The sequence below is a fragment of the Aptenodytes forsteri genome, unplaced genomic scaffold (assembly GCF_000699145.1).
Source record: "Aptenodytes forsteri isolate BGI_AS27 unplaced genomic scaffold, ASM69914v1 Scaffold255, whole genome shotgun sequence".
NCBI classification, from domain to species: domain Eukaryota; kingdom Metazoa; phylum Chordata; class Aves; order Sphenisciformes; family Spheniscidae; genus Aptenodytes; species Aptenodytes forsteri.
The window spans coordinates 7,431-32,865 of record NW_008794888.1 but is presented as its reverse complement, the minus strand read 5'-3'; the positions used below and the strand labels follow the sequence as shown (position 1 = coordinate 32,865).

General features: G+C 40.0%; 1 protein-coding gene across 3 annotated transcripts in view; it reads right to left on the bottom strand.

Annotated features, from left to right (window-relative positions):
- The window catches only part of ABCB11 (ATP binding cassette subfamily B member 11), a 43,179-nt gene extending 19,710 nt beyond the window's left edge, over window positions 1-23,469 (bottom strand). The window contains exons 1-14 of one of the 3 annotated variants that reach the window (XM_019470927.1): window positions 23,394-23,469; window positions 18,306-18,327; window positions 16,831-16,878; window positions 16,687-16,735; window positions 14,494-14,735; window positions 12,771-12,858; window positions 11,692-11,825; window positions 9,670-9,841; window positions 7,754-7,878; window positions 6,825-6,999; window positions 4,415-4,528; window positions 2,305-2,415; window positions 1,248-1,373; window positions 250-453 (exon numbers count right to left, since the gene is read on the bottom strand). In XM_019470927.1, the coding sequence (XP_019326472.1) occupies window positions 250-453; window positions 1,248-1,373; window positions 2,305-2,415; window positions 4,415-4,528; window positions 6,825-6,999; window positions 7,754-7,878; window positions 9,670-9,841; window positions 11,692-11,825; window positions 12,771-12,858; window positions 14,494-14,735; window positions 16,687-16,735; window positions 16,831-16,878; window positions 18,306-18,327; window positions 23,394-23,469 (1,686 nt within the window). Of the gene's footprint in view, window positions 1-249; window positions 454-1,247; window positions 1,374-2,304; window positions 2,416-4,414; window positions 4,529-6,824; window positions 7,000-7,753; window positions 7,879-9,669; window positions 9,842-11,691; window positions 11,826-12,770; window positions 12,859-14,493; window positions 14,736-16,686; window positions 16,736-16,830; window positions 16,879-18,305; window positions 18,328-19,532; window positions 19,563-23,386 lie in introns of all 3 variants that reach the window. The other 2 variants (XM_019470928.1, XM_009274880.1) reach the window with 2 other exon arrangements.
- Window positions 23,470-25,435: the final 1,966 nt, after the last annotated feature.

Below are 25,435 nucleotides of genomic sequence, written 5' to 3'. Positions count from 1 at the left end.
TTATTACCATGATAGTGAATGTTGTGTATATGATTCCTGAGGAACTAATTCCTCTTGCTTTGTGGGTTTTTTTTGACTTACACATAGTAAGACCTAATTAACTCTAGTCAAAGGAAAGGTTGCTGCCTACTGCCTATATTAATCTTCTGCCCTTCCACCTGAGCACAAATGGCTGCATGGGGGGAGTGTCAAAAGCATTCTCTATTTTTCCATCAAATTCTGCCAAACATTTTGCAAGGCACAGCATACCTGTGGCAGGTCCATGATGAAATTGTAAGCATTGGCCTGTTTGGCTGCTTTGATTATATCTTCCATGGTAGCCTCATCCTGACCATAGCGAATGTTCTCTGCAATCGTGGTGGCAAACAGCACTGGCTCTTGTTCAACAATACCAATCTGTGAGCGTAGCCACTGGATATTAAGGGAACGAATGTCGTGGCCATCCAGGGTAATCTACAGAAGCCAATAAAAACATGGACAAAAAACCCAGAAAAAAGTCAGGGACATTATCCCCTCCAGTTCAGAGACAAAGAAAGACACAATGGAAGTGAAGGGCCTGTGATGCTGTGTTTCCATGACCAATGTAAAAACCAGCTTTCATACATAAAAGAATGCAATGCAGTGGCAGTAGTATATGCTAGTTCTTGGGCCTAGGAGATGTGCTCTTTGATTTAATTTCCCAATACCTCTTTTTGCTTGGCCTCAGAAATAAAACCAGGTAGAAAGAAATCATGAAAATTATGATTATACGTTTACAATAAATTGGTTCTTGTCTTTTATACATTCAAATACAGGTCACTATGTATGTGATTTGTGCCAACTAGGAACACATAGATGGAATGAGGCTGTTAATAGATGTAATTCATATTCGTAGCCAATCCATTACTAAATGGTAATTGCATATACTAAAGCAATATTATGGGATAATGATAAAATGTTCAATACTGTGTTTTCCAGAATGGAAAATGATTTGTCACTCCTGAATTATCATATCTATAGGTATAGTTTTTACTCAGATTTAGCACTGAATTTTTATTTTCTCCTAACAGTTTTTCTCTTTCACATAATTATTTTGATAAGACTGTTCAGCATTCCCCTGAAATGCACAAGAGGATATTTCGCTCATTTAAAAAAAAAAAAAAAAGAAAATAAAGTTAGGAGCCTTCCTTCCCACCTTGGAGAAGAAACTACGTTGTTCTTTCAAGTCCCTAAGGCTAGAGAAACACCTTCTAGACTGGTACACTCACCATGCCATCACTGGGGTCATAGAAACGCTGGATGAGCTGTATTGTTGTACTTTTTCCAGCTCCGCTAGCTCCAACAAAAGCTGTTGTCTCCCCTGCTTTAATAACCACATTAAGGTTATCCAAAATCTGGTGAGGAAAAAAAAAAGAAACAGAATCTACCCATTCTAATTCTCTCACAGTCATACAAGCAAGTGGGTATATTCTGTATCTTAAAATGGAGATTCAAAGCAATTTTACAAAATTCAGAAAAATATTATGAAGAAAGAGGAAACAGAAAGACAAATATTTTTACATTGTTTGAAGAGTTTATAAATGCAGAGCACTGTTTTCCATGACAGGCAGACAGATTTTGATCTTTCTTTGTTCCTGTTGTTCGTCATTAAGGATTAGTCAAGTTAATACCATTGGAGAACTTGGCAATAAATCCCCTTTAAAGAATACTGTACATGTATTATGAATGCCTGTTAAAGCATAAATATTAAGAATGTAACAGTGAAATTATGTAGAAAAATCTGATACTTCATATGCTTCTGTCTTTAGAAGCAATAACACTCATTTGCTTGTCCAATAATTTGCTTTTCCAAGGAGAATTTGTCAGTACAAAGACAGTAGTAGCTGAGGTATACAGCCAATGCTCCTGTACCTTTTCTAGCATTTTAATGGGTCACATGGCACATCCTCAGGGTAATGGAAGAGTTTTACAAAATCTCCTTGCACCATTCAGCTTACTACTTTGTGTCCTATCCTAGCACATGTTGATACAAGTACATAATTGATTGTAAGAGAAGCTGTATGCGGGTGAATTTTCTGAAATTACTACGAGTTTATGTGCAGCAGCAAGGAGTATGTATGGCAATGGATCCGTCAGAATGGTAAAATAAGTAAAATGCTAAGTAGAAGAACCCTTTAATAGAAGAATTGTTTAGTCTACTTTTAAACAGAGGGTCTGGGCTTCTGGAAAACAAACTCTATTGAAAATCTAGAAATTGCTGGCAGAATCGGGATATTTTGATTGTTTACAGTAATTGTGTTCACAGGATGGATGATGAATAATTACCTTTACGTCTGGTCTGGAGGGATAATGGAACGTTACATTATGAAATTCAATTTCACCTCGTACTTTATCCAGCTTGTAGCCATCTTCTGACATGCAGTCAATGGCAGGTTTCTAGGATAGAATTTATTGTGTTATTTATTTGCTGTTAAACAGCCAACACTCCCGCAGTACATAAATATTCCCAACACCATACAAAGCCATGGCGCTTCTGTTTGAACAGCACTTGACTGCACTGAGCCAGCAAGCAGGCTCTGCCCCAGGGCTAGCAGGCAAGGGACATGAAATTGAAGGCCACAGCGATGGGGGAGTTGTCACCGGTGGGTAGTACGGGAAAGATGAATGCACCCTCTTCTCATTTTAGGCTTACTGCCAATTACCACAGTCAACCACTCAGCTAGTTTTTGCTGGAACAGAATAGCTGACTGAGTGAGGCATTTTGACTAAGTTAATTTAGCCAGCTCCTCAGGAATAAAATGGCTCTACTTCGCTCATAAAAACATTCTCCTACAGCACTGAACAACCAATTCATTGCTGAAAATCTGCACACTTCACCACTTTGCATTTAAAACATCCATCCTTGCACACCCAGTCCTAAGAGCTGGAATCCTGATTTGAAGTTTTCCCATGAAATGCTTTGCGTCTCACATGCTTTTGGCCAGGCCTTGGGTATTGTGGACTGCTAGGCATGATTAGAGAACTAAGAGAAATTTGAGGAATCCAAAGAAATCAAATTTTCTAAGGATAGATTTTTGAAGCATGGAATACAGAGAATGAATTAAAACTATAACAACACCAATATTTGATAGTTGAAATGTGCATGATTTTTTGTATAGCCTAACAGATTGAAGGGAATTTTAATATGAGAAATGTGTATGTTCTAAGATGTTAAGAACAGCTAAAAGATTGGTTCCTCTTTAGGAATATATCTTACTTAAATTCAGATACTAAGCTATGAAGAAAAGTTTTACTGATCCTGCAAATGGGAACCACAGCATGGCTATAAGTTTAGTGCCAGAAAAAGATCTGCATCAGGGCAGAGCTGTGCTTTTACTGTCTAATCACAAATCTACAAATGCAGCAAGCAGATGGATCTAATTTTGTCACCCTTTCTCTAGACAGATGAAATCTCACTTTAGTTTGCTTTTTTTACCCTAAGGTTATCTGACTCAGCCTTATCTTGAATTTTGTGATTAATTCTTACTGTTGCAACTCTTCTGTGCTTTTAAAATTTTTCTCTAAAAAACACTTCCCTCATTCATCTCTTCTTCAGTTTATCTTAGAGCTTTAGCTTATGAAGTGCATTTATAAGACATATGTGTTATTGTTATTATAGAACATTGAAGGGTTACTAAAAAGTCCAGTCCATTAGCATTACCACAGCCCCTCTAGCCTTCTTTATACACCCTTATGTGCTCTGTAAAAGGCAAGCAGCATTTTAATGTGTTTACACAGCTTTTAGCACAATAAAGCTTGTCAATGGCCAGAGATACTATCTACTGCTAAGAAATCAGCAGTATTTTGCCAACCACTAAAATTATACAGATATAGAAAGGAATCTTCATCAATAAATGCCAGTGGCTCTCAGGCTTTCTCATACAACCTTATTTCAAATATCTATCTGTCTAGATAATATTGTGATTAACATTTACGACTGCTGCGTGACGGCTCATTTGGTCTCATTTTAACTCGGGGTAGCTCTGGAACAGGTGACAGAGGCAACCTTTGCCACTAAAGCCAATAGAGCCCCATCTGGAGGCTGGGAGCTAGATGTTTGCCGCAAGTTTGGCTGCAAGGTGACTATTACTGCCTGCCTGTACACTTTCTGTGGGTCAGCACTGATCAGTAATTATATGTAAGGAGAAATGGGAGTAAGAAACAGCAGTAGCTGAGGTAAAACTTCATTATTCAGAAACAGACCACTTAAGAAATCTGTTCAACACCCTCTCTGAGCCCCTGTGCATGCCCCTAGACCTTTCTACTGCACAGTCCATTTTTCTTTAATTGCACTCATTTTTCCTCATTTACACAGTAGATAAAACTACTACTGCTTAAGGCTTGCTTAATTATTTTTCCACTACAAAGTGACACAGCTTAGAAACTCATTACTTACTTTATCTATTGTCTCAAAAATGTTTGCTGCAGCCCCACGGCCAGTGGCAAAGGCTTCCAGACAGGGAGATGCCTGGCCAAGATTTAAAGCTCCTACTAAAACACCAAAGAAAACCTGAAGAAGTGGAAAAAGAAATTAACAAAATATGACGTCACTTTTTTATTACAGTTTAGAGCTTAGGCAAATCAAACTACAGTGGCTTAATGACTTCTTGTGCATCAGCTGAGCTGCAGTGATTCACTATATGAGCATAATTAGCCCACAAGAAAGCAAACAAATGCATCTTAGAAGGGATTTTCACTGTCTTTCACAACTTTGCTTCCAGGCTGAAGTAAATCAACTTATCTCATATTTACCCTGGTCTAAAAACGTGTGCACCCAGACATTTACTGTGGTAAATTTACTGAGGTGTCACTTATACACCACACACACGCAAATGCATTAATTTTCTGTCTTTACAGCAAGGAGTGAGCTGCATTTTATTCTCAGTATAGCTTATTCTTCTCAGCGCTACTATACCAGGGTGTGCTTGTCAGAATGAACACTTTTTTCCTGGAATTTACTCTGCTTTATTCCTCCTTAGTTTTTCAGTTACAGAGGTGGTTTGGCAGAGCAGATTATAAAGGTTTGGATAATGTCTTTGGTCGAGGCTTTTGGTCCATTTTTTGCTTTGTTGTGGCTGATAGTTTGAACATTCACCCTGAGCATTAGGAGAACTGGTATGTAATCCTTTGTTGTAGTTTGGCAATACCTGAGAATTCTGCTAAGAAGCAATGAAGGACTCAGCTAGCCTTTTGAATACAACACGAACAGTAGTCAGGATAAATGGGCAAGGTGTATAAGGAAATACTACTGTTGAGAAAGAAATACAAGTACACAGGACTTAGTTCTCCCTTGCACCATAGTGATGTTTACTGAGAATAACCCCATGGCTAAAGTGAAAGAATCTACTGTACACATACTATGCACTGCAAACATCTACACTGTGATGTATAGATCATGCTATAAGCTCATACTCAGCTTTACTACAAACTAATTTTCTTGTGTGAACGAGTCCCAAAGCAAGTAGGTTATATGCATGTCAGAATCCATCATGAACATGAGGGAGCAGGTTCTGTACATTTGATAGAAGAAGAAGGGAAGGCAATGCTTTGTGTATCTCAATGCAGTATGGCTGGTGCACGACAGTTTTTCAGAGACCAGGAAAAGCATATTGAAATGTTTCATATCTACAAATCCCCCCCCTCCCCCACCAGACTAGGAGTGTATGGTAAAAAACATGAAGTAAAAGAAAGATGACTGGAAACTGGGAGAGGAAGGGGAGCATAAGGGAGAGTCTCTCCATTGACAGCTACAATTTTTCAGCTACAGGGTAGCTGCCCACTGTTTGCCATTTGTCATTTGGAAGCACTGAACTATAGTTATCATGTGCAAGGCAAGGAAATTGCTCACTTTGTTTTTCACAGCACTACCTTGTATCAACTACTGGTGTCAGGAGCAGTTGCAAATGATTTCCTGTGAGGGACATCCTCCTTGAACAGAGTGACTCAATTTTACAATGTTCTCAGAGTAATTTACCAAGCTCCATTTAACAGGAAGTTTTGCACTGCTTGCTGCTGGTGGTTGGGAGCTCTCATGGTGCGCAACAGGCAGAGAAGAATCAGAACACCCAGGACTTAGCAAGGTTCAGGAAAAATTTACTCTGGTTCTGGGCTGGAGCCTGCCATTTGAGCAGTCCTGGCTTAAAGCAAATAACCAAAACATCTGTACATGTTGGGTTTATTGCATTTAGGTCATCAGTGTCTAAAGCCTCTACTGTGCAGAAGTGGATGCATGAGTGCCATGCAGGTTAGTACGATACACTGCAGGAGCCACAGCCATGCGTGTTTTTATCAGCATATATGTTTAGATGTTCTTTGTCATCTATAGAGCTGGGTGGGCAATTAGCAACAGAAAATGGGGATTCAAAGGAGCAGAAACTCTTAATGAGAGAGAGGTTAGATTTGATAAAACTTTCTTTGGTCAGGTTTCTCTTTATCACAGTAAGGTTTTTCATCACCAAGTAAGTTCTTCAGAGAAGCCAATATCCCAGAAGCCACATGCTGACCCACAAAATGGGAAAGCTAGTTTCAGGCCTCTATCAACTGTGTAGCAGGCTCTCAAACGAAAGCATTATTCTGATTGCAGTAGGCAGCATTTCAAATCTTTAAAATAAACATGGATTTATTTTTTTAATCTTATCTAATTGTGTCATAGACTTTCATACATATACTGAGTAATGATCTTTAAAAGACACATATAGTGTTTGCTACCACTGAGCCACCAGATACCGGAACACTACAAATATGTGTTCCAGAATTAATGTTTTAAGAAGCAGTCCAGAAAAGTTGCATCACCCTAAAATGGGTACCTGCAGAAGAGTGCCAGGTGAATACTCTTCTTCTTCCAGGACAAGTTTAGAGCCATACCAAAAGGCTAACGCATAACACAGGAAAATTATAAGCCACATGTAACCAGTGAATAATCCCATTATTATTCCTTTTCGAATTCCCCAGTGCTGAGCAAACACCAGATTCTTATCATATCTGTAGAAAGATGGGAAAATAAAAGGGGATTAAATTAATTTGATGATAGAAAATTCAAAATGAGCAAAGACGCACAAAACTAGGCATCTTCAATGACTGGCTGTGCTATAGTTAACAGAGGGTCCACATAAGGTTGATATCTCTCACTCTGAAGTGAGAGACCACTGCTGAAACGAGCAGTGCTCCCAGATCATGAAATCCTCTTATGTTCTAGTGTAATAAGCACAAGAAAAGCCACACTCACTGCAGATACCTTGCCACAGGGTTTGGGGTTTTAGCAGAGTGACACAGGATTTGAGAATTTGGCCAATGCTTCAGAGCACATCCTACAGCCATGTTATGTTTCAAATGAATTTAAGAGAAATTTGCAGCTTAACATCATCAAATCATTATGTCTTGCTGGAACTAGTTCTCTTACTTAGCTTGAAAGTACCCACAGTCTTCCGATGTGCTGCAAAAGTGATATATCAGACAACGTTTAGGGGAAAATTTGACAGTATGTACAAGTGGGAATGACTTGAAGATAGTATTGCTGATGTATTATTTCACTGGTTGAATTATGAAACTGGTTTTGCGTATGTAATGTTATTTGAAACCTAAATTTCTGTAACATACATGCATATAATTCTCAAAGCTAACAGATGGTCATTGTTGTAGAATTTAGAGACTAATTGCCATGGCTCTGAAGTGCATTACAGTGTTACATTGCTACAGGAAAAAGAAATCAGAGACCTTACAATTTGTCCAAACAAACCTTTCAACTTCTTTCTTCTCCCCACCAAAAGCAGCCACTGTTCTGATAGATGAGAGCACTTCATCAGCCACAGCTCCAGCTTTTGCATAAGCCTTTAGTTCTCGGCCTGTTAGTTTTGCCACAGCCTACAAAAGCATAAGAAGTGCTGGTTACACCTGAACAGTAGGTGCAGACAAGGACAGCGGTAAACAGTGCTGGCTGTCACACTGCGCTGTCTGCTCTGCATGAGGTGACCTCCTCTGCTCCGAGCAGGTTTTTACTAGCACGCTGCACACTCGAAGACTTCTGTTTTCTAGTATTAGGGCATATACCTCCATAGCATATGTTTTGCAGAACAGTTATCCCCTTGGCCAACAGCTCTTCTCCAGGTAGCTAGAAAGAGCAGCTGACAACATCTGCTTTCCCTCCCTCCCTCTCTCTCTGCTGCTAACTGGGCTTAAGCAGACTGCAGACTGAGGGTTTGCGCATGGAGGGAGGAAGGGGGAGCTTAAGCAGCAAGAGCAGCCCTTTAGCCACTGCGGCAGAGCCCAGATTCAGGAAGAAAAGGTAACGGTACTGATGCAGGAGCATGGAAACAGATGTTGCCCACCACTGTGCTTTGTTTCTTGGGCTGACAGCAAACAGGTCCCTACACAGCAGCCCAGAGCATACTGGATGCCAAAAGCTTACTTAGGCTCAAAAAAATGCTCAAATTAATGGAAGAAAATGTAGTCATGTACAATTCTACACAAAGATAACACATTGGCATGGGAATGACATATCACTAAGAAGTGTAAAGTGTCATTATTTGCTTTCTCTCTTCAAATACCCTACCCCAGGCATCTATTAGCCACTTTTGGAGACAGGAAATCAGGCTAGATTGACTTTGGGTCTGTTTTCTTTATGGTAAAAAACAAAGACTTGGGCTGGAAAGGCTCATAAGGAGGAAACACTTAACAGTGGGTATGTGAAAGGAAAGAGATGGGGACAGAGAAATAAGAATGGAAAGGGAGAAAATTACAAACATAAAGGGGACTGAGCTCAGAAAGAAATTGCAAATGAAGGAAAGAGGCATTTTGGGGTTTATTTCATTCCCTGCCAGGATTCTGCTCTCCCACTTCACACTGAGTCATTATTCATGTCATCTACTTGCAGCCAGCACAAGGTGCTAAAGGAGAGCAGGAAGACAAGAAATTAGTCAGAGTTATATTAGATGTTTCATAGCAAAACGATAGCAAACTGTTCCTGACATGGAAGAAGTGAGATAGCCAAAGGGCTGAACCCAACCAAAGAGCAGAGTGTGAGAGAATGCAGAGGAGGAGCAGGAACTGCCCAGCCCTCCTGGGTGTGGGAGAGGAGGTGAGAGGGCAGAGGATCCTACAGTTTCCCTCTTCAGTGTCCTTCCTCTGCACAGTGATAGGGAGTTTGTAGGGAGTGGATGGAGGAGCAGAATGGGAACAACTGGAAGAGGATGCAGCAGCTGCCAGGTGCAGGGACAGTTTGAGGTAAGTTTGAGCAGTTGTTTTCAACTATTTTAGAGCTCCAAAACTTGATCCTCTCTAAAAGTCCCTAATCTGCAGAGAGAAATCAAGCCCCATGTCTAGTAACCATCTAAACCAAATGTGTAGTAATAGGGAGAAGGTGTAGGCCAGGTTCTGATCTCAGCAACCATAATATCCATCCACAGGACCCAATAGAAGGTATGCCTACACTCCTGTCTTAGAAGCAGGATATATTATTCTGGGAATCAGAATAAGCAAAGCAGGATCAAAGCCCACCTCCCTGCTCTCCCACCCCCAGTGCTGCTGTGACCATAATCTGCCTCTCTTGACTTTAAAGGGGTGTAATAGCCTTCTCTTCCACCAATCCTCCCAGCTTTATGGCATGACCTTCCCCGCTCATCATACCTCAACACGAACCTCTCACAATTCACTTACCAAGCCATACACAGCCGCTCCAACCCCAAGCAATGGGCTGACTGCAATGATAACCAAGGTCAATTTCCAGCCACTGACAAATCCCAGTAGGAATCCACACACAAAGGTGGTTAAGCGCTGGATAAAGATTGCTACTTGGTCAGCAATAGCCTCATTAATTTTGTTAACATCACTGAGAAAAAAAACAACAAAAAACAACAGAAGATTGGTGAGCATATCTTTCGTTTGTGTTGCAGATCTTCGCCACATTTGGGTTAGTTGCTTTCCCTTGGAAAGGGTCCTTCCTCACCCCTATTCTTTCCACCATCACCCCTTCCAAAGGCCCTGGGCTACAGTGAGAAAACCTGGTGCCTTTGCAATGGCAGAAGGCTTTTATGCATGAATACTGCAGAGAAGATATTGTCTTTTCCCAGGAAAAGTCATCCTGCCAGCAGACTCATTCACTAGCAGGTTCTTACTACTGCCCCAGCTGATTCAAAGGAGGGGGCAGAGACATCTCAGCTGGGTGCAGCTAACTGATAATGGAAAAACAGTATAGCTGGTATGGCATTCCTCCCATCATGGGGCACTGAAAATATACCATACTGCCTTGCTGAGGGAGCAGGAAAAGGGAGGAGAGCTGTAACTCTCTTCTAGTTCCACCTTCCACCACCTCCCAGTTCCTCTCTCCACCCTATCAGGTAGTTTGTTCTCTAAATGAGAGGGAGAGTGGGAAAACTGAGGAGGGCTGCTTTCTCACTGGAGGCAGTGGGAAAACATGACAGCTCTATCACATGGGGGACAGTGGTGCAGCTGTTAACATCATTTGACCCCTAGGCAGCTGCAGAGTTCATTTGTCCTCTGTTATGCATTGCCAACACAGAAAAAATGTCTTCAAGCAAAACAGTCATTATACTTCCGCCACTCTTGGCGACTACCTCACCCCTGAGATTAGAAGAACTGGGAACTCCTGGAATAAATAGGAGCAAGTGGCGTTGAGGTTTAAACTGCAAAGTTGTTAGCTCATTGGTATATCAAGTGAAATTACGGTCCTCTGTTGAAAAATTTAAGAGTGTTGAGTTGAAGAACATGTTTATATTTCTTCTGGAGAATGTTTTTTGCAGTCGGGAAACTTTCTGTAGGCACAGGACAATGCTGTTTGCAAAACCAGGGAACTAAGTTATTTATTACACAAATACATGCTCAGTTCCTATTTTTTGCCAGAGAACTTCTTCACAGCGACTTACACTTGGCATTTATTCTTCATAAAAAGAACACCACAGAAGGTCATAGATACCACTGGGCAGTGAGTAAAGGCAAATAAAATTCCCTTCAACTAAGAAAAACCTTCTGTAAATGTGACTACTATTATGCAGGCACGACTGAGAACAGGGAGCCACCTAGAGTCGGCATATTCACCTCGCAGCTGCTTTCAGTCTGTAAACAGGAACAACTAAGAAAAGGAGCAAGCCTTAAACTCCGCTTTTCTCAGGGCTAAATGTTTATCCAGGATAAGAAGGTTTCTCTGTCTACCTTGCGTCCCTTTCTAAAGGTAGGTGCTTGTACCTTCTTTAGCAGAAGATTAAGCAAGGCTCAGTCTTTTCTTTTAAAAGCCAACAAAAGCAAGTGTTGGCTTTTGTAATGTAATTTTCCTTTCTGGGAAGTGAGGGAGGGTTCAAACCCGCACCTCCAGCCTCAGGGGAGTGTGCACTGGCAGCCAAATTATAGATCACTCTGAAAGGACTGGGCACAGGAGAAGGGAAGGGTGGGACAAGCTGGCAAAAAAACCCCACCCCAAAACCCAGAAAAAAAACCCCACATTTACTAACAGACAAGGCACAAAAGGGAAATAATTGTGGCTTAACAGTTATGGCGCTCAGTTCGAAGATGGGGGAGGTACTCAGCCTGGTCCCTGCTCCCAGGAACGTAGCTGTATTTTATATTAGAAAGTGTTTGTCAAATGCCTAGTTATTGGCACTCTGTTGTGTTTGGAAGGAAGAGCAAAATGTTCTCTGTAGCATATGTTTTTTCTAGATTACTTACTCAGAAATTCGGGTGTTCAGTTCTCCTACAGATGTACAGTCAAACCAGCCTATATCCATTCGCATTACTTTCCTGAAATAAGCTTTCCTGATTTTCTGTATCTGACGAGCCGCAGCCATAACCCAAAAGCAGATCTGGGAAGAGCATAACATGGCTGATAAATTGCAGTAAAAAGTCTTTCTACTCCCAACAAATGGGAAAAAACAATTTGGCTAAAATGGGAAAGAGCAATTTGGCTATTGATAAACTTACTATTCAGGTAAAATATATTCTAGCTACACAGACACGATAGTTGGTTTATGCCCTTGATCTTTAAATAATCCAACAATTTTATAAAGCCTCTGGATCAAGCATTTGTCTCAGTTCTGATAGGCTGAGAGGAGATGCAAGTTAAATTACTTGTGCTGTTACATGAATGTCATACAGACAAAAATTTTTCCATCTACAGCTGTAAGTAATATAGGGATGGCAGCCATCCTACCTCAGCAAAACTCTGGGATAGTTTTCAGGAAGGAGAATGACAAATGATTTTTGCAATTACAAAAAGGTTCAAAAGCAGTGGACCCTTTAGCAGATTATGCAGGAATCATCCAAGCATGTGGATCATCTCAGTCAGAAGGATTGAACCATTACTATAGAATATGTAGGGTGTGATTCTTCTCCAACACTTGTTTTACACTAGTATTGCTCTGTAATATCTCTATAATAGAAACACAGGGCTCAACGCAGTTGAGATGCCTACTGGGAATCTGCATGCCTTCACCTCTTATTTTGGGAGGACATGTGGATTCCATAGTAACCACACTTGAGCAAGTATTTCTTGTGGTGCGAAAGGAGCAGCATGCATTCATCTCACTGGGTAAAATGTATCCTTGTACAAAGGTACGCATGAACAAATCCAAGGAGGTCTCAAATTAGCTCAGCCAGAGCTAATCTATTTCAGCCGACAGAATGAGAACAAAGTGTCTGCTTTGCTCAAATATGCAGCTGACTAAGCAGTTAAAGGAAACATAATTATTATAAACTTAATTATTTAGTGATTTAAACTTTGAAATCAAAATAGGGAACACAATACTGACTTGTAGGTATCCTAACACAAGTACAGCACAACCAATTCCTGCATAGTAACCTGCAAACTTGGTCATTTCTTGTTCAATGTCCAGCAGCCTGAAAAAAAGAAAAAGAAAAAAGACTTAGCAATACTGTTTCAAGTTTCTCGCAGATTTCTAATCTGGTATTTCTTCAAGTTAGAGTCATGTCAGCTGGCAAGTCAGCTTGTTTTGGTAACAGAAGCATTGTTTCCCAACACTGAGGCTATTGCTAACAATGGCTGATTTGCTTGCTCTGCCTGTTGCACAGGGGTAGGGCGCTGGCAGGTACCAGGAAGCGCTCTGCCATCCTGGAGCAGCCCTGCAGTCTCTGAGAAACCCCACCAGACTGCATGCTCCGAAACAGCACAGGTGAGAGGGTGTTTCAAGGAAGAGCTGCCCAACAAGTTTTCATTAGATGTTGAATTAGCTTGGTTTGTGCCATTATACCAACTAATAACACTCAGATTTAAACAGTGTTTTACAGAGAGAAATGAGGGCTGCTAAAGTCAATTCAAGTATTACTTTGTACCATAAGCTTGCTAATCTGAAATGATAATTTCTTTTAGCTCAAGTAGGAGTATTAAATTACTTCTAATACCAGTGAAGGGCACTGAGTTGCTGCTATTGCATTTAGATTACTTTGAAATAGGCATTTCAGGTCATTATCGGTTATGCTTTTAGACAACTTTTTTAAAACATCCTGCAGAGAGCAAATTTTATTCTGTTAACCCAGAATTTGGTACACTGACATTTTAAGCCAAAAGGGAACACTATGCACCTGACCTGATCTCTTGCAAAAAACAATCATGGAAACAACTCAGGTGCCTGACACAGATATCCAGTACCATTTTTAATGCCTTAATTTATCCTGCCTGGTGCATAGTTGCCACTTCAGAGGAACAGAGTTCTGTAGCAAATACTGTATTCTATCTGCCAGCCCCATCTCAGGGGGCTGGCTTGGACAGCCTGGAGCAAGTAATTTGGCTCCAGTCACCTTTATCTAGGAATGTGAATCACTTCCCATGTGCTCTGAATTTCAGAGACCTTTAGACAAGTAACATTTAATTCGCATTAAATATCTAATTAAATGTCACTCAGAGATTAGAAAACACTTGGAATGATGCACTGAAAAATGAGCCTTAGGAAAGGTTACAGGTTAAAATTTGGCTTTGACAGATATCTGTAGCTGAATGAATCATCCAGACTCCATTTATTACAGTTAATGGAAAGAAACAGGCACTCTTATAGGGCAGTTCATCTGACCTGCCTTAGGCATCTCCCATAAGCTAAGATGAATTGCATCCTAGAAGCACTCATTTCTCTTCAGTGACTAAAGTTTAGCTAACTTGCTCAGAAGTCAGCAGGCACCTATAGGTACCTAAGTCCTAACCAAAATGTCCAGAAGTCATTATTACCTACAGTGTCATCAAAGAAAACAGATTAATGAACTGAGATGTGTAGCAGATACATCTGTTATCGGAACAATCATCATGAAAGAATATCCTTGCTGACATCTATAGCTGAAAGACCAAGACCCATCAGGTAATATCTCCATCTCAGAAACAGGACGCTGTAACAAGAACCATGCCCCTTTTCTTCCTTATGGACAGAAAATGTAAGGTTTAAAGGCTGAACGGGACCTTCACTAGCAATACATTCTCTGACAAGCCATAATAACAAAGGAGAAGAAACAAATACATCTACTACTTACCCACATCTTATTGTGGCGTTCTTTTCATTCTGATGGATAGTACCATTAATCCACACTATGGTGTTATTTACACATGTCTTGCCTGGGTCTTTAAGCTCTTGCATTTCAATGTCATATTCAATAAATGTGTCTGCCATTGCACCAAACACAAGCAACACAGCTGGCTGGGCTGCTCCATGAACAATAGCACAGAAACTACCAACAGCCATCATTAAAATTTCCATAGATGAAGAAAATCGGAACTAAAGAGACAGGAAAAAAATATGGTGTCTGCTGAGAGGCAGTCTTCACACTGGTTGTATACTGATAAATCATTAATCAGGTGGATGAGATACAAAATCATTCTCTTTAAATTTCAGAATTATCTTCAATACAGAAAGAAGACAAATCTCTCTCTCCAATCTAATCTAATTGCACCTGTGATTACAGCCTCATAAATTATGAGCTCCCTTTTAGCTGACAGCAGAATCTGATCATGTGAATGAATATATTATCATATAACTTTAATAACTCAATATCATTCCACATTATCATCATTCCAGAAACTAGCTAAAAGATTAAGAATAGTAATTATAATTCATATATACGGTCTGCTTTGCAGATTTCCTGTGGGGACGGAGGGAGAGGAAAAGGAGGAAAAAGCCTTAGGGCATTATGCAGAGCCTCTGAATAGAGTTAGCCAATTTCTCAAAAGTCTGGGGTGCTGTGGTAGAAAGCCAACTAAACGTCTCAGAGCAAGTTCTCATAGTTAATATTCTAAAATGCGTTGGCTGAGCCAGGCAATTGTGCATTGGCTCTTGATCTGGGAGAAATGTATAGAAATATGACATAGTATGCAGTAAAAAAAGGATTGAGCTAAGTCCTATTACCTTACATTTGCCATGGGCCAAGAGCATGCACACATGCAGCTGGTGACTCAGCTAAGATACAGTGACTTAAGTTACCTTTGTCATGATTGTGTGAAGTCTGATTCTCAGGTTGAAGTCATGTGTAAATATATAGATCAAACTGTCCATACAGAATATCAGTATCAAATGCTATATATTTTGAAATAGGAGTGTAAAGAGGAATCATAGCCTGCTGAAGAACCTGTCCAGGTTCTGTAGGTGCTATAATATGTCTAAGAGAAGAAAGGGTGGGAATTTGGAGCACGTATGGAAAAGGGACATTAGGGCAGAGACAAGATAAAGGGAAAAACAAGTCAGTTAACATAAAAGAGAAATAAATAAAAGGTCTTTCTACAAAAAAAGTCAGAAGAAAACTGTAACACTACCACTGTTTTGCAAACCCTGCTCATAAGTAGGCTAGGAATTCCCTTGATTAAAAAAAAAAACACACAGAAAATGCACAGGTATGTGATATCTAATCTCTCAGCACATCTGATGCAAACATACTGTGTTTACCAACTGCACTTTAGGGGTTAAACATCTGTGCAAAACAGGCTACAGAATTCAAACCCCTCTGCTTGACAGACATAGATAGCCCTCTGTGTGGACAGACTGTTCTCTTCACCCAACTAAGGGTTGAGATACTTAGCCAGGTAGAGTACAAGCCACATGGATGTAACAGGACTAGCCCAGTACTACAGTCAGGACCATATTAGGCTGGACACATTACAGGCTAATTGCCTAGACTACATGCAAAACAGAAGAAATAAAACCTCTTAGCTGCATGCTGCTGGGTTGGACATCTCTCTACTACATTAATTTTAAAATTTAGATGCACCCTATGGGATTCCAAGACCCATCAAAGGCTAGGCATACCATACAGTGTTCTGCATTCCAAGTTTCTATAGTTACCATATCTTCTAATACCCACGGAGCAATTACAAGGGAGCTAAATTATCTGCCAAATATCACACAGCAAATTTTTGGCAGAAATAAGAATGAACCAAGGTCATCTAGATCCCTGCTGTGCATCTTAACTTTTTCCCCATATCTACCTCTAGGTTCGATAGAACGTGTTTAATAGACAATTATGACACAAATATCGATAATCGATACCAAGCTGACAAAATGACAAAGGGTTCCATTAAATTCCCATTGACTTTAATGGCAGGATTTCATGCCAAATGGTTTAATCCTTAAAAGTTTGGCTTAGTCACAGCTATTCCCCAAAACAACCATATAGATTATTCTCACTTATTCTGCGGCACAATACACATAAAATATTTATAGCCATTGCTTTCATTACCAGCTGAAAGAAGCCCACAAGACTGCTCTTTTCTTTCTTTTCTGATGACCTTCAAGAACAGAAAACATAAAATTACAAACCTGTTTTTTAGTACATATTTTGTTCCATATGCAAAGATAGTACACAGAATTGAACTTAACTTACTTTTCACTTTTCTTCTCTATAAAAGGTTCTTCACATGTATAGAAATTCCTAGCAAAAAGGATAAGATTTTATATTAATTTTTTTATTCTCTTGGTTACTTCTCTGAAATTACATTTTATTTGAGACATTTTGCCCCAAATTTTAAGAGGCAAGCTGTTTCTTTCATATTTCTTTGGAACCAGTGATTTGATGGTTCTTTTAAATTTTAGACAGGGACTAGAACGGAGGTTAGGTTAAAATGATCTGGAGGTTTATGCTTTGTTTCATAAGCAGTTCCTCAAAACACTGTTGCTATAATGTCCGGATTGTGGGTTCTTTGAGGTCAGTTAGAGAAAAACCTAACATCCAAATTGTTGGCTAGTCCTTTCTTTAAGACAGAGAAAGGTCCTGTTCCCATTCCCTCTTATATTGCCTGTATGTTCATACGTCCATAGTGGCAGCAGAATCTCTCACCCTACCATACAGGGTTTTTTTCAGTGCTCTCATTATGTGTTGCTGTTCTGTATGATCAGTTAAAATCTAAAGGACTAGTTGCACCATTATGGATGGGATCCATACTATAGCAAGTAATCATCATCTGTGTACATTCAGTGATGAATGAGTAGGGATTTTCAATTTGGATTTTTTTTTAATGAAACAAATGAATTCAAGCTATATTTGTCATGAACAGTTTTCAGAAACCAGATCCTAGAAAGCCTGAAGGAAGCTTCACGTGTAGTAGGTAGGACCATATGTGTGTTACATGTGAAAGTCCAACAGAACTTGGATTTCAAGATATGTGCGAGGACCATGGTAGACCTTGAATACTGGGCTGGTGCTCTCTGAGATGGGCAACCTGACAAAGACAAAAATTAAGAGATGCTCTTGCTTCCTCATTCTAGGAGTAGTTCTCAGACTGTGTACACTGTGTCAGAAAGAGCTGGCACAAATTACAGCACCCATTAGGATGTCCAGGCTGCTACAGAGTTGTCCCAAGATCTAGGAAGAGGGATGTTCTTAACCCCATTCAAATCTCAGATTATAGCTGAAGGTCAAGGTCTCTAAATCATTTCAGCTTCTAACTATCTAGAATTCTACGTTTCAATCTTAATATCTGAGCTCAAATGAAGTGAGCTAATTCCTTTCATTTTAAAGTCTCACAGTTAAGCTTTAAGAGAAATTAATCAAGATTGATTAAAATTCCTGAAAAACTAATTTCTCAAACTAACAGCACTGAAGAAAGATGAATTTGAGTATCAAAAACATTTTCAAAAGAAAGACCCTATTTTGCTGCCATTACTCTATGTTTTTAAAGGTTTCTAGGACTGTTTTGGTCTACCTATGTCAGTTGTATCAAATAAGGCAGTTGAACTCCTAGAGAACAGCTTTCAATTAAATACCATATATTCTATAAATGCGTCAATTTGATCCAATGACATTAACTTCTTTGAATATTCCTAGAAATATTGATTGTTCCGTTTGTGTACATGACTTACTCTGATTTCTTGAAGCTGTTACCTGTTAGGGAAAATAAATGCACAGTCTAGTTAATAATTATTGTTAAAGTACATAATCTTCTGTAGACATGTGAAACATAAACCCTAGAACCCCATGGGACGTGATTATTCCTGAGTTACAAGCTTCTTATTCCCACTGATACATCTGGCCAGTGACACAAACTGACATGGGTCCAAAAATTCCTTGGTAAGTTTATATCAATTTATGCCTGCTTTCTCTTGAAGAAGTAGTCTCAAGTTTTCAATCCTCCAGATGACAAAATGGTTTTCACTAAATACATTATTCAGGACATTTGCCAAAAGTCAACTCGTTTTCATTGCAAACTGTTTGCTAGTATTCAACTAGTTCTCTTGGACACTGTCTCGTCGAGGAACACTACTCTTCTGGCAGTCCATGCACGCTCCCTGAAAGGAGGAGTGGTAGCTCTTCACTCTTGCCTTCCAACAACTTAGAGACTGCAAAGCCTGTGGAAGAGGGGCAGTTGTGCCCCTGGAGCATAAGATGAACTTGTCACACTGATGTCTATTCTTGGGCTCCTCTCTAAGGGACCACAGCTTAGAGAAATGGAATTATACTACAAGATATAATTATGCTGTAGGGCAACGCCTTAGTCCCCAGAACAGGCCTGGATTTAGCTCCCTTTCAAAAGATGTTAAAGAAGTCATACCTAAAGCACAGCTTGTGTTGGCAGGGGCCCCAAAGAAGTGTCATCGTAAGGGCTGATGCAGAAAATATTTGCTGTACATCACTTGAGATGACAATGGATAAATAGCTAGTTTTATGTATACAGCACAGTTTGGATAATCTAAGGACACTGGGCATATGCATCTTGCTCATTTATGATGCGCTTGACAGCTCAGCATCAGGTTCAGAACCATGGTATGCTTTTCAAGCAGTACCTTCCTTGCTTCACATCTAGTGACACAACACTGAGCATGCACAGGCCTGTCTTACAGAGCAAACACAGAGGAACTTTGCATGACAATTCACAGAGGGTGCAAAGAAGTCACTGCAACCACAAATTTTGCCTCCATCATTTTCCTACCCAAGGGAAGAAGGCTTTTCCACTGTCTCCAGGGTTTTGCATTTCCTAAGGCAACAATGTTAGATGGAAGCAGTCTGAGTTTGAGACTGAGGGAACAGCTGATTACATCTCCTTTTTGGGGTTAGTAAGATAACTTTATTTGGCTTTAGCTAACAATGACTCTGTTGGTTTTATTCTGCTCTGTTTGTTACTCGAGTATGGTAAAAAGAAAAGATTCTTTCAATAAGGACGTATGTGTATCCCAAGAATCCCAGACATTTTCCAGAAAGGTTTTAATTTGTAAAATTATTATTACAAAGAACCATTTGGTGTTCAAAAAGAGCCCTTTGTGAAGGAAAAAGAAACATCTGTTTGCAGTTTTTTGAAGTTTGGCAGCTGGTAACAGCTGTAGTGGTTTGAAACTATTCCTAGAAGATTCTCCAGGGTTTATCGGAAAAGTTAAGGTTTAGAGAAAGCTTCCTCTGGAGGCTGGTAATGCAAAGTGTTTTGCAAAAAATGAAGGAATTGGCTACTGGGAAGAAAATGGGAGGAACAAAAGAGTCTGGTGAAATAGCTTTCTGAGTCATATCAATTTAGAGAGCAAAATAAGCATTCTTCAAAGGTGAAGAAACCCTAATCTATGAACTTGAAGACGGATACAAGATTATATCAATGCTATTTAAGAGTGCAAGGAACTGCAGGCCAGCTCTTGCAGGCCAGCAGTTTTTAAGCAGGAGGAGAATTTGGGATGATGTTACCTATGATTAATTAGAAAGAAAGAAACAGATGAGTAATAGTTCACACTGCTACAATTGAAAAAGTAGAAAAAGATTTTTATAGAAAATAAAAGAATGTAGGGAAGATGAAAGAATTTATTAACCCTAAAGAAAAAAGCTATAGTAATCTTTGAATGCTCAAAAAATTCTGAAAGAGGAATTAAGGCATTTAAGAAAGAAATTTTACAATTTGAAAAAAGCACAGAATCAAGGAAAAGCTGAAGAACATTACCAAGAATTTGAGTTTTTACTGGTATTGCGAGAACACAGTAAAAGTTAAGCCTGAGGAAATCTGATACTTGATTCAAGTGATGAAAAATTGTACTCAAAAGGCTCCCAACTAAAGCTGGCTTTTAACCACACCTGCAGATGTGGTGTTCAAGGGTTTATCCAGAGACGGTTAATTTTTACTAATATGTACAAAAGATGGTCATTGAAACAAACCTCACTGGAGATTACAGAGCAGAAGAGATCAATCAGCAGAATGCCAGTAAGGTTTTAAAGCAATGATGTTTGCTTTGGGAAAGGCGCTCTAGCAGTTCAACAAACTGCTCACTACATTAAGCAGAAAACACAGTGCATTTCCAAGGAAACTGAGAAACCAGAGGCAAACTCACTTGATAGGCCAAAAAAACCCCAACTGTAAAAAGAGGAATAGCTTTGGTCCCAATAGAAAGTCTTTTGCCAAAATCCTACAACAAGTAAAAGCGACAAGAACGTAAGACAAACTAGCAGACAAAAAACAACCTCCCAAACCAGCTAGATAAATCTGGGCAATCTGGGAGTTCTAAGTAAGTGGCTGGAAGAGACAAACAGTTTTCTGTCCCAGAACTAGAAAGACATACCCCTTTATCTATTCACTCCCTTTTCTAGTCACTCCTCACCCCTCTCCACCAGTATTAGAGCCCACAATGCCCCATGCATTGAAACTGCCTTTAGTTAGCAGCCTAAGTGAGAATTTTTAAAAACAAAACAAAACACAGCAGGGGAGGGGAGTGGGGAGATCCGTACTGCTTCAGCACGCAGATGGCTGCTCATTCCAGCAGGATGCAGAGCAGTGTGCTGGGGTAGCAATATACTGGAGAGAGAGCAGACTTTCGGAAAACATTCACATTTGTTTCTTTCACAGTCATGGAGCTGAGGTTGCCACTGCTGTGTTGCAGACTTTAAAATCAGCTGCAGAATCTAGCACGCCAGCTTTGATTTTAAGAACACGTTCAAGCTATTAGGACAATAATTTCCTACACTATCTTCTTTCCAGCTATAACAATAGATTTGAAGTTCCTAACAAAAACAGACCTTTGAATCTGTTGAATAGGAGATTATCTAGTCTAGGAGAATAATCCCAGCAAAGTGAAAGAGATTTGATGAGGATGATTAAAACGAAAGGAATTATCTGGCTAACACAGAGAGACAGAAGGTGGGAACATAAGACCTTCTGCACCTGAAGCTCTTGTTCAGTTTCTAATGTCAGAGCAAAAAAATCACATGTACTGTCTTCTAATGGAACAGCTGCTTTTATGTTTGCAGATATCAGTCAATCTCTACAAAAATAACCACAATCAAGGCTTAGTCCAAGCTCAGACTGAATACTCCAAATGTGTTCAGACTCTACTGTTATGCCCACAGTCCTATGAGACATCCTATTACAGATAAAGATTGGAAGGAAATCCCAAACCCAAACAATGAATGATACTAGATTTGAAATAGATACTTAGCATCAATTAGAAACTACTAAGTTTTAAAAATAACAACAGACACTACAGATCAAGTTATAGCTGGGACACTGTGGTTCTGTAGAGCAGGGAGAGAGACTTGAAGAGGGCTCTCATTAAAAATCAGTCACAAGGTCTTGAAAAAGTGTGATTATTGTCTGAAATTTCATTATATACATGGTTATGTGAAGAATTTTGCTGCATGCCACAAGTTTTAACAAAAGGTAGATGTACGGTTCCCATGGAATGAAAGAGGCTGAGGCTGGACTGCCTTAAACCTGAGCTGTTGTCTAGGCAGGGGAAAAAAATTCACTGTAACTCAGTCTAGTATGGTTTGCTTTGATTTCTTTTTGTTGGTGAAAAATAGTTCCAAGAGAGAGGGACTGTCTTTCAACATGAGTCTCCAGTTTTCTGGAGGTAATCTGTCAAAGTATTTCAAGTGAAATAAAACCGCATAGTCTTTATCACTATCCAGCTTAATTGTTCTAACAATACATCTGATGCATTAAAAGAAAAAAAAGAGAACCCAAGATAAAAAAGCATCCCTCCTCCTCAAGCTGTGTTTTGTTCAGAGCCCACACAAAAGCACCTATTTTTCTGATGAAGCAGGTGAAATTGGGAGTGAATGCCACATTTGTAAATCCCAATAAGGCCTGTTTTTAGAACACAGGCTATTTCATGCATGGTCTAAAGCATTTCATTGGGTCCTAGGAGAATGAAAGGATTAGGCCACAGCTGTCAGGGAATTTGAAAATACAAAATGTATGTATGCTTAGGGAATCTGGTGATATCTGAGTGCTGGAATCCTGTTGTGAACCCTTTTTACTCTATGTGAGGAGCATGTACATTGCACTGTATTGCAATTTATCTTCCATTATGTGCTACTGTTTTGCTTTCCTTTGTACCTTACATTCAGTATAAATATTTAATGCCCCTCTCTGTCAGCTTTTCTCAAGTCTTATAAACAGAACTCGAAGTATTTATCAGTTTCTCTTCATGTTTCTCCTTGACTCTTGCTGCATTTGGATTGGCAAAACGGAAAAGTGCACATTGCAAAGGAAAAGTGGAAGAAAAGATGAAAAGCTCTGATGAGGAGAAGGAATGCAGATCTTCACATAGCAATAGCTCATAAGAATTCTGCCTAATATAAGTATGACTACAGATACATGTGTTTGTTGAAAGCAGCTCTAGAAACTATGGAAGATGGAACTCCCCCCCCCCCCCCCCCTTTTTTTCATCCCCCCCCCCCCCCCCCAAGTAAAAGCCCTTTACTTGTACATCAAAGTGCTGAGTATAAAAACCTAGGTAGATACCGTGAACTTGTAGACTGATAAGTAAAGATTGTCCATGAGTAGCAATTGTGACACATAGTTTTTACAGAAAAGTTGTTTTGCAGGGAGCATACCCATAACAGCAGGTACCACATAACTGTATTTTTTCCACAGACTATTTGTTTTGTATTCTGTAGACTATTTGCTCCACTTAGGCCATCCACCACCTATTTTACATGCTTTATAAAATAAGGAGCTGACTGAAGAATAAACTTCTTACATTTGCCATCCAAGTCAAAAGCGTAGTTATCCTCTCCCAATCTCTTGATGCTACGCAGAACAACAGGTTCAGACATGATGATTAGTTACTTAAATCAGAAGTCCTGAAGAGAGAGAGCGGGGGGGAGAGAGTATGAACATACACCACCTATTTTACATGCTTTATAAAATAAGGAGCTGACTGAAGAATAAACTTCTTACATTTGCCATCCAAGTCAAAAGCGTAGTTATCCTCTCCCAATCTCTTGATGCTACGCAGAACAACAGGTTCAGACATGATGATTAGTTACTTAAATCAGAAGTCCTGAAGAGAGAGAGCGGGGGGGAGAAAGTATGAACATACGTTTGTCTGTGAACATACGACAATATTACATTAAACTCCTGCTTACCTCAGTTTTGCCCTCATTATCCCAGGACAATGCCACTGATCACAGCACAAATTAGAATAGATGTCCCAGACACAGTGAAACTACAGAGTAGAAAAACACCTCAGAGAAACATGCCCAACTCACCCCAAAGTGCAATGCCTCTGAAAGGCTTCAATGCCTCCTGCCTCAAGTGAGGGCTGCTCCACGGGGCTTTGCAGCCCACTGCAGACAGCCCTGTCCCCATTAATGGCTGTATTAAAATAAACTACTGCTTTTGTGCAGGTGACATCCGTAGGTTATAGACTGAGATATTAATATTACAGATCCTGCCTCAGTTATGAGGGAGCGGCAGGCAGGAGACCAGCCCCTGCCTTGTCCCATCCCGGCTGGCAGCAGCCAGCAGGACCATGACAGGGGGACAATCGGGAGACAAGAGGGGTGGCTGGGAGGGACCCCAGGGCCACACCAACATCTGTGGCATCACCACCACCAGCTGCACTCCCACAGCTCTCAGATGGGACAAGTTACCCGGCAGACCTGCTCCTCTGGACAGGCTTATTCCTAACTAGTCACACTGACATGCCGAGCAGATGTCACACATAGCAGAAATAAGGACACGAAGTTAACACTTTTTTGTTAAAGAAGCACTTTTGTGAGGTAAAATCTGCTGGTAGCACTAGTTTTGGCCAGGCAGGCCTGGCATCCAAGATGGCACCTGGGGAAAAGTGCTGCAGAAGACCTCCCCAAACCATGCCCTTTCATAACCAAAGTAATCTCAGCCACACCTTTGTTTAATGTACGGTATCCCAAAGCATAGTTACAATACTTTATTCCAGTCATTAAACATCAACATTTGTATGTTTATACTTCTGTATAAACCTCTCATAACCTCATTTTAAGCATATTATAACACATTCAGATATCAAAGGTTTAACATCTTATACCCAAATAACACAAGAAGTCTTCTGTGTAGAAGACACAATCCACAGATTATTTGTGTTATACCACCTGACTTCCCAGCCCGCTGAGTTTTTACCTGTTTAGCCCTCTAAAGGAACCACTTCTTTTCTGCTAATAGTATTAAAACTACCAAAACCCTTCATACTGTCAACAGATGTGTGATTAACCACAGCCAGGCAGTTCCTTACAAGTGGGAAGGGCTGAGAAGAAGCTTGGCTCTGAAATTATCTGAGGATGCAGGAAATACACCCATCCCTAGATTGAAATGGAGCAACATGATAGGAGCCAGTCAAGTGGTTCAGGATGCATGTGTGACTTCTAATAATTTCACATCCTATAAAGTGCCAGCCTTTCATTTTTGTTACTTTTCCCTCCAAACTGGCTTTCAAGAACTGCTGACTCCCAACCAAACCCATCTCTTTTTTATCTTTTCCTCCTGAATTTTATGTGTACATCTCTGACACATCACTGAATCATCAGTAAGTCAGGCTGGAAAGATCAAAGTCTCTTGATGAATTTTAAGCATCCAAGGCAAAGTTCAATTATTCTTGTGTCATTTTAACTGATGTTTATCAAAGATGCCTGAAGAACTCCCCAGGCAATTAATGCTTCACTATCCTTATTGCTAAAATATTTTTTCCTAATATCTAGTCTGAGTCTTACCTGTCATAATTTAAACCCCTTACTTCCTGTGCAATCCACCAAGGATATGGAA